The sequence below is a fragment of the Buteo buteo genome, chromosome 14, assembly GCF_964188355.1.
Source record: "Buteo buteo chromosome 14, bButBut1.hap1.1, whole genome shotgun sequence".
Taxonomy (NCBI): Eukaryota; Metazoa; Chordata; class Aves; order Accipitriformes; family Accipitridae; genus Buteo; species Buteo buteo.
In genome coordinates this window covers 31,552,888-31,564,901 of record NC_134184.1, presented here as the reverse complement: position 1 = coordinate 31,564,901, position 12,014 = coordinate 31,552,888, and the positions used below count along the sequence as shown (strand labels likewise).

The 12,014-nt window shown below is 39.4% G+C and overlaps 1 protein-coding gene across 3 annotated transcripts in view; it reads right to left on the bottom strand.

Moving 5' to 3' along the window:
• The window catches only part of RB1 (RB transcriptional corepressor 1), a 78,555-nt gene that overhangs the window by 2,234 nt on the left and 64,307 nt on the right, over positions 1 to 12,014 (bottom strand). The window contains exons 18-26 of one of the 3 annotated variants that reach the window (XM_075046217.1): positions 6,542 to 6,660; positions 5,957 to 6,102; positions 5,101 to 5,246; positions 4,436 to 4,540; positions 3,237 to 3,350; positions 2,981 to 3,147; positions 2,036 to 2,066; positions 1,552 to 1,694; positions 1,042 to 1,091 (exon numbers count right to left, since the gene is read on the bottom strand). In XM_075046217.1, coding sequence (XP_074902318.1) covers positions 1,042 to 1,091; positions 1,552 to 1,694; positions 2,036 to 2,066; positions 2,981 to 3,147; positions 3,237 to 3,350; positions 4,436 to 4,540; positions 5,101 to 5,246; positions 5,957 to 6,102; positions 6,542 to 6,660 — 1,021 coding nt within the window. The other 2 variants (XM_075046218.1, XM_075046219.1) reach the window with 2 other exon arrangements.

Here is a 12,014-nt window from a genome sequence, read left to right as displayed (position 1 = left end):
AGATGGACTGTACCACGTAGGGATCTCGTCTTCTTGCCAGGCAGATGCTACGGGCCGAGCCGTCCGCACGTCCCGCAGCCAGCCTGCCCAGAAAACGCCTTTTCCCCGCGGTGACACACGCTGACACAACTGGACGCGAGACAGAACGTCTCTTCTTAACCTCTGCCACAAGGAAACGCTCAAACCTTTCCCCTACCCTAAAATAATAAACGAGAGGTGCCTGGATCTGTACTCGTACCTATCCTGACGAGCAAACACTTGCTAGGTAAGAATTTTTAATGGGCAAATCTGCTCAGCTACGGAGCTCGGATTCCACTGGAGAGTAAGAACACCCGGTCAGGCCAAGCATGCTCCTTCTCGGGAGTAGAAAATAAAGCTTGGATGTGGGGATGTGGCTGTTTCGCTTTTCCTGAGCTAGATTTGAGTTTCATTTGAAAAAGAGAAAAGCGATGCCATGAAGTCTGAAAGAAATGCTGACCCACCAGTCTCGGACATTTTAGTATAAAAGACAGCAAAGCAACATACAAAATTACATACAATTTTCCTGTGTACATAATTTTCCTTTACTATACTGCAATCACCTAAAAAGGTGTTCTGGTCAATGAAATGCTGCTGCAATTACTACTGATCTCTACCCACAAGCTCTCAGCTAAGGGTTTGTCATTACAACAAATGGGAAAGCCTTGGCAAGCATTTAATTCCATTTCAAGAATTCTAGCGTTTAGGAAAAATGTGTCATGCTCATTTTCTTATTCACATGTAATATAGCATCTCCTATGCTGCTGTGCCATTTAACATCCTCAAAAAGGCTTTTGAGGATTTCCATTTTATAATCTGCACTTTCAAGATTAAATGGAGCAAGTACAAAAAACTGAGCAAGTACAAAAAACTGAGCAAGTACAAAAAACTGAGCAAGTACAAAAAACTGAGCAAGTTACCAAAATTACATCAGTGTTGAGCAATGTTTTTATCTGAGTGGGCACAAACTGTTTTATCCAAGGCACTCACTGCTGGGCAGTTAATGGAAAAAATAATACTCACTCATTTCTGCAAGCTTTTGTTGGAACTTCGACTCCTGGGGTAGGTGTTTGCTGCAGACAGAAAACGTATGATTAAGTGCAAGTTAAAAAAACCTCCAACATTTATTCTCATAACCTAACTTTAAATCAAGTTTCATTCACTTGAGTGCTATCGCCTTCTCTTACAAAGATGCTAACTCTTTTTTCATCCACACTAAACTCAAGAGTTGCTTGATTTCTCATACGCCTAAAAAATTTGGGTTTTGTTTTTTAAAAGGCTGACTAAAGACAACAGCATGGTTTAGCACTCAGCGGTAACACTGGGATACTGGGATGTATAGGCACGGAATAAATCCTTGCTTTGGATATCAAAGTGTCTAACTGAGAAGTAGTATGCTACCATCTCTCATTTAATATATTTACTAAAGTTCACAAATTAACAGAAGTTAGGATGTCAGGAAGAAGGTAAGATGGAAGGCCCCAAGAACCAAATATACATAAGATTACCAAAAAGCCACAAACAATCCCTCACCTTCCATCTGCTTCGTCTTGCCCTTCTATATCAAAGCGCAGCCTCTTCAGTGGCTTAGGAGCAGAGCTTACTTCTGCGCTGCGTTTTAGCTGGCAGTCACTGTTGCACACCATCTGGTTTATTTTTTGAAACTTTTCAGAAGTCTGAAATGACAAGAAAGTAGGGAAAGAATTGTCAACAAATCCTGAAACTACTCAAACTTTCCCGATTATCCACTACAACAATTAGGAGTTCTAAAACTCCGCAGTTTAAGAGCTCTACCTTCTGTCAAAGCAAGAAAATGCAAAACGTTTTAAAAGTGAAGTCTGGATATTTGAAAGGAGTTAACAGGACACCCCTGTAATGTTTGTGCTTACAAATTCCATCAAATACTATGCTGAATTAGAGACACTCCCTGGCCAGTTCTACAGGTGTCAGCAGTCTATCCCATTCCTCCAAAAGTTACGTGCATTCAAGACCAGACATTAAAAATGTTAAAACTCACCCCAAACGATTCACCAATTGACACCAAAATTCTGCCAAATGAAGAAGAGAAGTGTTTAAGTTACGATGACAGAAGCATCCACCAATTCGCACAGCTTAGCACAAGGCATTAACAAAGTCTCTTCCTCTCTCTCCGCACTAACAGTGCAAACCCTTACTACGCTTTACTGCGTTGAGACCGTTCACGTTTCTATTCGGGCCAGTGAATGCTGAATCGCCAAATCAACTGTACCACACAGATCAAAAAGAAACTGTGGCTTGAAAGAATCGGCGGTCCCCACAGGCCGGCCCTTATCTGCAGGAAGACACTTCAGTGCTGGGTACGCAGATAATCATCCCTTCATCAGTACCTTTAGGTGATTGCTAATCAAAACCATGCAGGACTTCAACCTAAAATATACAGTAATAGTTTAACTTTTGTACACAGTGGGCCAGGTGCAATGGGACTCACTTGATCCTAGTTTGAAAAACCCACTGGAGACTTGCACGTTTGCTGTCATCCTCGTCTGCTATGAACGAGTGACCAACAGGTTGAAAGGTTCTGCTCAGTCAACTACTCTCAACCCTTTTGTTCTAAAAAAGTATTTTCTCTTAAACAAGCGTGCAAAGCTCATTTCTGTTTCTCAACCACATTCTGTTTCTGAACCACAGTCAAAGCCAACAACATTTAAGCAACTTGGTCAGAAAACCCCTCTTAGATGTGACTATTCTAAAAAAAGAAAAAATAAAACCCCACCCCAAACTCCTTGAGCACACTGACTCAACTGAAACTGAAAAGTGCTCAAAGATGAATAAAGATTCCAAATGCAGGACACAAACTTTTAACTAGAAAAGATAATTACTGCAGACTATTGGCAAACTAGACTATGCGGTTTTCTAATTTGCTTCCACTAAAATCCCCCAAATACCTTTAATTTAGTCAAAGAATTGCTTGCCAACAACCCACCTAGACCTTGGAGTCATCTTTGTGGGTGACTGAAACCCGTCGGAGAATTTGTATGGGCTCTTCAAGGGCGAGATGTAGATGTTATTGCCAGCAGGGACACGCCGAGGAGAGTTGGAAAACTGGTAAGGGCTGCGAGGAATGTGTGGGATTGGTGACAGAGTGGGAGGCTATAAAAATAATAAAATCATCATAAGTTCTGTTGTTTATATATTCCTATTCTACTAATAATTAACACTGAACACAACTAACAGCTTACCCTGTTGGAGGCATACTGCAAAATGTTTGTTTTCAGCTTCTGCATAAACACTAAGTTGTAGAAGACTATAATGGAGTCATACTGTTCTTCCCTGATAAGAACACGTTTGAAAGTCTACATAGGGCAAGAAAATCATAAAACAAACAAAAAGGATGAGAATTTTACATTTGACAAACTCAAAGCCATTCAAAAAAATCTGTGTTAGATAAGAGTTAAGATGGCACGGGTATTCTATACAAGCCATTGTAACTACTAATTAGAACTGTTCTAAATTGTTGGTTTTGGGGTTTTTTTCCCTCAAACACGTATAAGCATCAATAGTGGTACCTACTTAATTAATTGGCACAGCTCCCTAGTGCAAAAGCAGTTCATCAGTACTATAACAACATTTTCCAAATTCAAGCTCCATTTGCTTTCATACATGCAATTCTCAAAAAAAAAAAAAAAAAAAAAAAAAAAAAGCTTTGCTACTGTGCATGCCTTGCAAGGCTACAAAAACCATTACTGACCCGATGTGGATAAAATAGTTCTTTAGGCTTGGAGACAGAAGTCTGGAGTTTAGCCAAGACGCACAAATACACAATGAGAAATTCTGCTACTAAAAGGATAGCTACCGTTCAATTAGCTGTTTGGTGAGGTTTTTTCCTATTAATTACTGTTTGGTGCAAAAATTTAAGTACAGTAAGGCCCTTAGAAAGAAAGGAACTACTTAATGTTAGAATTAAGCCTGCAACTTTAATACATACACACCTGTTTGATATCTAACCATACATCTCTATTTGATATCTAGCCATGTTTCTACTGAAAGTTTCTATAGACAGTTATCTGCTGCTTTTCTCTTAACGCTCCATGGAAGTCAGATAACTGTTGAAGGAACTTGGGTTGCTTTTGAAAATGCTGTTACCTCTAGATCCGAATCTTTCATCTAGTCTCCAAATAGAATCATAAACCATTATTTAGCTTCTTTAAGTAAAAATGTGGAATGAAGTTTGCTTTCTAAGGAAAGTTATCTGTGAGATGTTTAAAGAGACTTTTAGTATTAGAGACAGTTTTCGCCTCCACAAAATGCAGGTGCAGTGAAGCAGAAAACTTTTGCACATTCAGGTGTAGTTTGGTAGGGTTTTTTTTGTTTTAGACAAGAGAGAAATAATTAGTTTATAACATTTTTATGGAGGAATAACATTAAAGAATTTCCATACCTCTTGATTTGTGTTGGGAAGCTCCTTGTATGCTGAAACTATTATTTTAAATCTGAGATCTACATTCTTTACTTTGCATATGCCATACATGCAACACATCATGATCTATTAAAGAAACAACACAAGACAACTGGAAATGCAGAAAATGAATTCAGCTTCTTCATGTCAAGTTAAGATGAGCTTTCTATTACTGATTGTGCTCTGTAAACTAGCATGCAACTCAACTTCGTAAGAACTTCCAGAATGTAAGTCAACTACTGTTCTCCCCATTTCAGTATGACAGTAAACTAACTGGAGCTGATAATATCTTCTCAAACTCATTTCACATGCTGCAATTTTAGGGTAGAATAACTAAACATATATCAGCCACACATGTTGTCTTCCCAAAGAAAATCAGTATTTTCTTATACAAATTATTAGAAAATTTAGTGCGTCCTCATTGTTTTGAATATAGCTGTAAATGGTATTTGAAGATCCCATAGTAAGTAACTGCCAGTACTTAGAAAACCTGAGATGATCAACTTCACTCTAAATTAATTTCTCCTTTGAATGATCAATAGAGAAATAAGAACTCAAATTACAATTTCTAATGGCTAAAGAATGTATAAGGAACTTTTTGTTCTGGAGCCTTTTGAAACTTTTAAAAACTTTTTTGTTAACGTTACCTGGTCCAAGTGCCTGTCTCTCATAAGCTCATACTCATTTTGCAGCGTGTGCTGGAAGAGGGTCCAGATCAAGGGTTCCAGGTCAGGATGTTCAGAGAGAAGCCGAAAAAACAGGGTATGTAGTCGAAGATAGGCCAGTAGATACACTTCAGAAACAGAGAAGAAAAATAAACTGAAATTGTAATAATAGGCATATACAAAATAAAAGGAACGTGATGGAGGATGGACAGCAATTAAACGTTCACCATCTCCCACTACAAAAACTACAAGCCATCAAACGAAGGTAGTAGAAGCCAAGTTCAAAAGAAATGGAGAAGATTCTTCACGCAACAGGCATTGGACACACGAAAGTCCACACCAAACAACGCTGCGCATATATGCCTACGTCGATTCAAGAAGTCTGAACAAGCATTTGGAACATGAATCTACTGAGAGTTACTAAGCACACACATCGCAAAAGGCTCAGGAAAACCCCCGAGGTGGAGAAAGTCAAAGCTTGGGACAGCAGTCAGGGGAAGCATCATATATGCTTGCCCAGTTCTTAAGCTTCCCATGACATCTATTTATGGTCACTGCTAGAAAAAGGATGCTACGATAGAAGAACCCTCCATCTGAGCCCATATGGCCATTCTTACCATCGGTAGATAAGTTTTCAGTTCGAACTTGCAGCGTGTAGAGTGCATGCATTAACCTGCTGGCACCGTTTTACTGTTTCTTCCAGAGGCAGCTGAGGGTTTCCACGGTGTTTACTACAGGTTCTATTATCATCTTTTAAGAAATGTTGAGCTCCAAAACCCAAAAAGGATAAATAACAAGAGGTAACTTTGCAATTTCAGCATGTACAGAAGCAACAAACCTTTTTTGTAGAACAGAGAGAGAGAGGTAGATTTCTGTGGTTTCTGTGTTTGGGGGGTCACACCTGGCTGAGCATCTGGAGTGGAAGTAGCACCTAGAGAAGGTCCAGGTGCTTTCTTCTTAGGAGATCTCACAGGAGAAAGATACCTGGAGATTCAACGTATATTAAGCACTTAACATCACGGGATAAAGGAACAATTTTATATGAATAATACTTGCAGGAACTCTTCCCTCTTCCCCCATTAGAAGAAATTAAAGAAATTAATTGCTACTGTAACCTGTTATTCCTGTATCAGGAATTAAAAAATTCCAGTTATTGATCAAATACCTGATAAAGGGACTTATTTATTCCTAGGCAAGTAAGGTAACAGTTTGGAATTACAAGTTTGATAGGGCTTGGAAAAAAATATTTCAAAATTTGGTTTAGCTAAATTTACATGTATAATAAGAAGCAGCAAATACAACAGTTCATCATAACCTAAGTATCAAGCCTAACAAGTAGGAAAACAGAATACGCGTGGATTTCAATATTAAGGGCGATATTAACTTCACATTTAACTAGACCTCAAGCACACATGTCACTTACAGGTCTGCAGCAGTGTGGTTGTGTTGGAGAGGCACGTTGAGAGTGGAAGTGGGCTCAGGCTGATCGGTTTGGCCCTCTCGTTCTTTTGACTGCTTGATAAGATCGAACAGAGGTGACCCCTAGAAAAATGACAGTAACAATACCTTATACTGAGAATAGACAACTACACTGGATGGATTTTGTTCCTTCTTCCCTAAAAACAACCCCCAAAATATGATCCTAGATAAAAGATTAACACTTTGAAATATTTCAGAACAGTCATATTTTGCCCAACATATTTTAACTCTTTAACTGACAAGTTTTAACTATTAAATACACCAAACACTTTTTCTGTTTCAACAGCAGCCCATTAGATATAGGCTAACTCCAGTGTTGAGACATAACTGTATTCTAGAGTCTCCTACTACTTCCTATTAAATAGCCATTCCTGGAAAGAAGAACAAACCATACAAGAAAGTACATAAAAGCTCACATTTAAAAAAACAACCAACCAAACAAAACACAAACCCATCGGTGACTGAAAGTTCCTGTCCTGTCAATCCATTTCTGCTACAACATCCACTCGGTACTTTACATATTATAATATACAAACCACGGTCATAACTCATCTAAGTGCACTGGGGACTACTTCGGTCTCTGCAGTGTCATGTTCCAGACCGACCTCTGGCAAGAATTATAGTCACTCTGGACACATTAAGTCTCTGCCCTCACACCCAAAACCAAAACCCACTTTGATTTTAGGTCAGTTATCAGTACTTTAGGCAAGGCAGCTGGAAGAAGTCTGAACCTACTAAGAGCTTGAGGTAGGAGGCGACGCGGAGAGGATGTAAGCGGAATGGGGAAGGTTCTGGCTGAAGCAACATTAGTACTACTGCTGACGTTAGTAATAAAGAGCAGCCTGGCAGAAACAAAATCTCAGGCTTTTCTTGCTTGCATGTCATGTACAGAGAAGAATTATGCTGAGACAGCAAGACTGCATGGGAAAATATTTTGGCATCGTATTTATAATTAATTTTGAAAACACAGGGTTGCTGGCTTCTGGTTTTTTATTTTCTTTAAAGAGGAGACTCATCCTTGAGCACAATGTTGCCTTCCAACAGTGCAGCATCAGAACTCCCGAAGCAACAGAAGAACATTGGATTAGCAAATATCTGCCTTCTCCAGGGGAAAGCAGTGTCCATAAGACTGAGCATGAAGTGGGCAAAACCAAACATTCAGCATATTCCTCCAAATGATCCCCCAAAAGACAGCAGTAAAATCAATCAGCTCGACACTGTACATAATGCATCGTCCGATTGTCCAAGGTCTATTTGATCCTACAAATGCATGTTACTAATATATTAATATGATGGCACGGATGACAAATCTGTAGCTACTATAACAAACAGGAGCACAGCATGCATGTAAAGCAAGCTGCATCACCTGGCTAAGGCAATAAGAAAAGGCCTAGTAGAACTAGACTAGATTTACTAGAATTAAAACTAGCATTAAGACTTTCCTCATTTAGCCATATTTCTAAAAAAAGATCACCTTTCTTCTGAAGTGCATCAACTAAAAATTCAAAGCAACAAGACAAGAGTGACTTGAGATTTACAGTTTTTCATATTGCGTAATTTTTAAACTATGGTTTTGCCAATACTGGTGCTGTTCCATCCATAACAGAAAATCATCAGTTACTGACTCATAACCACATACTTATTTCTCCATCATTTCTCAACCAGATCAGCTCTTGGGCTGGTTTGCATCATGTTTCCCTGTACTTAGGAGTGAACACATTTCTCACTTGTTTCTTCCAGCGCTGCCCTTGCTGGAAATGCAGAGACACGACCTTCTCCATTTCTCATTCTTCTGGCCACTTGGTCTCTTCCTTTTTATTATTCCCATCAGCATTTCACCATGCCCTGAAGAATCTAAGTTTCTTTCCCAGAGCAATCACTAATTCATTGCTGAAACATCTCTTGATTCCTTGACTAAGAGTGAATCCCGCTTCATTCATTTCACATTTTAGCTATTAATGACTGGGAAAATATTGTTTTCAATGAAGCATCAGTAGGAGGAAAAGGGGTTGATAAAGGGGAATGAGAGGTCAAGAAACAGAAGCAAAAGTTACTATTTTTGAAGTTAGCACTTGAGACCAGCAGTTCCAGGTCCTCTCGCAACCCTGCTCCCATTTTCACTACACAGAGTGTGATTTCATCAGATAAGACGAGGGGACGCAGCAGCTTGCTACCTGTGGAAGGGATCTGCTTATTTTTGTGTCAATCCCACTCCTCCTCTTCTACCTGCCAGCCTGGACAACCAGTCAACCTCCACACAAGTCAATCGGATGCATTAAACCAGTAGAAAGTTACCAGAAAAAGCAAAACCAGCTCTGCCGAGAATCACGAGCAGAGCCAGAACAAGCGTTAAGAACAGACGGGGCAGCAACACCACGGAGGTTGGGAGCAAAGCAGGGAAGAGCAGAAAACGGGGAGCACGAGATGTCCCCCATTTACTGACAACAGCCTGCTCGGTCGGCTGATTGGCACGTGAAACTTTACCCTACAAGAATTTATGAAACCTGCTGCTGCTTTCCATCAGTTGGATGGACCACAGGTAGCAAGAGGATATTCTTTGTGTAGAAACATCTACTCACCGAGACTGAATAGCAAGACGCAGTGAGTCTGATACATCTTTTTTTGGCTCCCACAAATACTAATTGACACTGGGAAGAAGGTGCTATGCTGACAAGACTGGTGCCTCCCAAAAACACGAGAGTGCCATAACGCAGAAACACGCAGAGCCGAGTTTTCTCAAATGCATCCACCCCCCACTCTGCAAAACCGATGGGTTTAATTACAACCTTGCCTCCTGTCTTTATATTTAAACATGGAAAAGACTTCTGTTTAGTGAATCTGAAGCACATTCTGCAGCTTGCAGGGAGTTTTCAAGCTTATCAGGGCAAATTCTGTTTGGCTTCGGTCCCACTATTTGGTATTCAACAAACTACCTCTCGCTTGAATGAGCAAAATATACCATTAACCAGTCAATTACCAGTCCTCTAAGCAGCAGTCACAAAAGAACTTTAACCCCTGGGTCCAGCTTTATTGAACAGGAATGTTTATCAGTAACTCGTTTCTAAAGCAACATTGTTCACACTACCTTTTATAAATTTTATATTGCTTTTTAAAGCTTTTAAGCAGCCCTTCAGGTGCACAGGTCACCCCCAATGCATTCCTTTCACATGACAGGAGTTTTGCAGTTTTTACTTTAATGCTTAGTAAGTGATTAATGTTACTAGATGCAGCCACAGAATAAATTTTACTAATTAAGTGAAATGTTGCTTTTCATTTGAAACTTCCCTGCGATGGCTAGAGAAGCCCCATTTTATTAGTGCAAAAAATTAAGGCCTAAAATTTCCCAGGGTCAAATGGCCACTGGCATCAGAATGAAGAGTAAGATTGAAATTTGACTCAGTCCCCTCTCACACTACCCGGGGCTAATTATAACCCTGCAACACTGAACTCCGTGAATTAAGCGGGACTCCGTTAAGTGAGCCCCTGCAGGATGCTTCCCTCCATCGCAAGCATCTGCAGTGATTTTTCCGCAATCTAAAAGTTCCTTTTATGGACAAAACAGGCAGAATTTTTTGTTGGCTAATCTTTATTTGGCTATGGTGAAACTACCGGACACACAGGTGCTTCCCAGCTTCCTGATCTTTTCAGCAGCTCTGTCCCAACAATGTTTCACTGGACTTTGGGTTTCATGAAAAGATTAAACAAAAGACCTGAATCTCTAAATATGGAGAACAGCTACCCCAGGGTTTGGGTGTAGTCCACTGACTACGGACGAAGTCCCTGAGCAACTTTACTCTCAGCAGTGCTAATTAGCAGTTTGCAGTATTTTAAAAACTGCTTTTGTCTTTGTTTTCTACTGCTTTATGTTTTTATGCTTCATCATAATTTCCTAATCGATTTTCAGGTTTTAGTTATTTGTCCACAATAAATTCAATGCGGTGTTTATCACTAAACTCAGTGTCTATCTTAATTCCAAGCTCCCTTTTTTTTTTGGTTTGGGTTGGTTTTTTTTATAATACTTATTGAATCAGTCAATACAATACAGAACATTATGAAAAGTTCTTCTTCATAATATGCTAAACGGTGGCTGTGATTTCACAAGGCAAAACAAAGCCCATTTAGGATCGACAGCTCTAGAATGGAAGCGCAAGGACTGGACCGGCGCGAGCTATTTCCACTCCTCTTTCCCATGACAGAATTGCACATCCAAATAGTTGACTTTTGCTTGCAATTGTATTTTCAGGAGCTTCACACGAAAATTAGTATTCAGATTTGTGAAATAATTTAGGCCTGCTGAAAAAAAAAATATACTTCACAGACTAAATTTAAATAGTATTTACCATGAAAAACGAGTACGATTAAGGACTGTATTTTAATTTCAAACATTAGTTCTATCATATAAATTATGATCCTATTAGGGCTTCTTCTTACAAAATTATAAAGAAAAACATTAACAACTCTAGTGTTGACGGTTTAATTCGTACAGAATACTGTCAGATCTACTTTTAACTCCTTAGACCAAATATATGTTTAATACAAGTCCTATTCCTACCTTACTGTCATCAAGTTTTGTGAAGATCTCCTTGTATCTAAATGCGTAGTATGCAGAGGAAGAAAAAAAGCAGAAAAGCAGCAGTGACTGTTAATTAGTTCTGGTCATTTAGGAGCGGTATTTTGACAGGATTTTCCTCCTCACAGATGCTTAGAAAGTCATCAGCTCTGGAGGAAGTGACAAGCACATACTGATACACATACAAATCATGAAAATTCTGATTATTTGAAGTCCCTGACACAAAGCACGTGAGCAGCTGACCTGAAAGCGGGTGTCCTAGCCTCAAGCCTGTTAGGAGTTTTCATGTTCAGTGCCCTCCTATTCCAGCTTCTTATAAAATAGCTATTGCACCAAAAAAAGAGTAACTGTTCTCTGCTCTGGCACGTAGGACCCATCGTGGAAATGTGGAACCGATTTAGGCGGTGTATATACATACATATTAATGTATATATATACACATACATATTAATATGAAATCAAGCATCTCTAATGGGAGAAAGAGAGATTTCCTATCAAAAGTTACTTGAAGGCCTAGTAAAAAAGGAGTTCATATCCCTTCGGTCAGAGAAAGCCAGGTCACCACAGCATGGATATGCATCTTAAACTTGTGTTGCTCTAAATAATGCTGCAAATCCATTCTCTTCGCAGCTTTGCAATAATCTAGTCTTCCTCAAAAGCCTCTGGAGAGACCTGGCACATCTTGGTAGAAGTCAGAAATTATTTCGGAACAATCAATACTGCAATTTTCAACCACCCCTGCTCCCAAAATTGTTCTTCACCAAATGGCTTTATATTAACCAATTATCCATGTTTTATAGGGTCTCTCAACAAAAGTCCATGCGGCCACCTCACTGCAAGATACAAC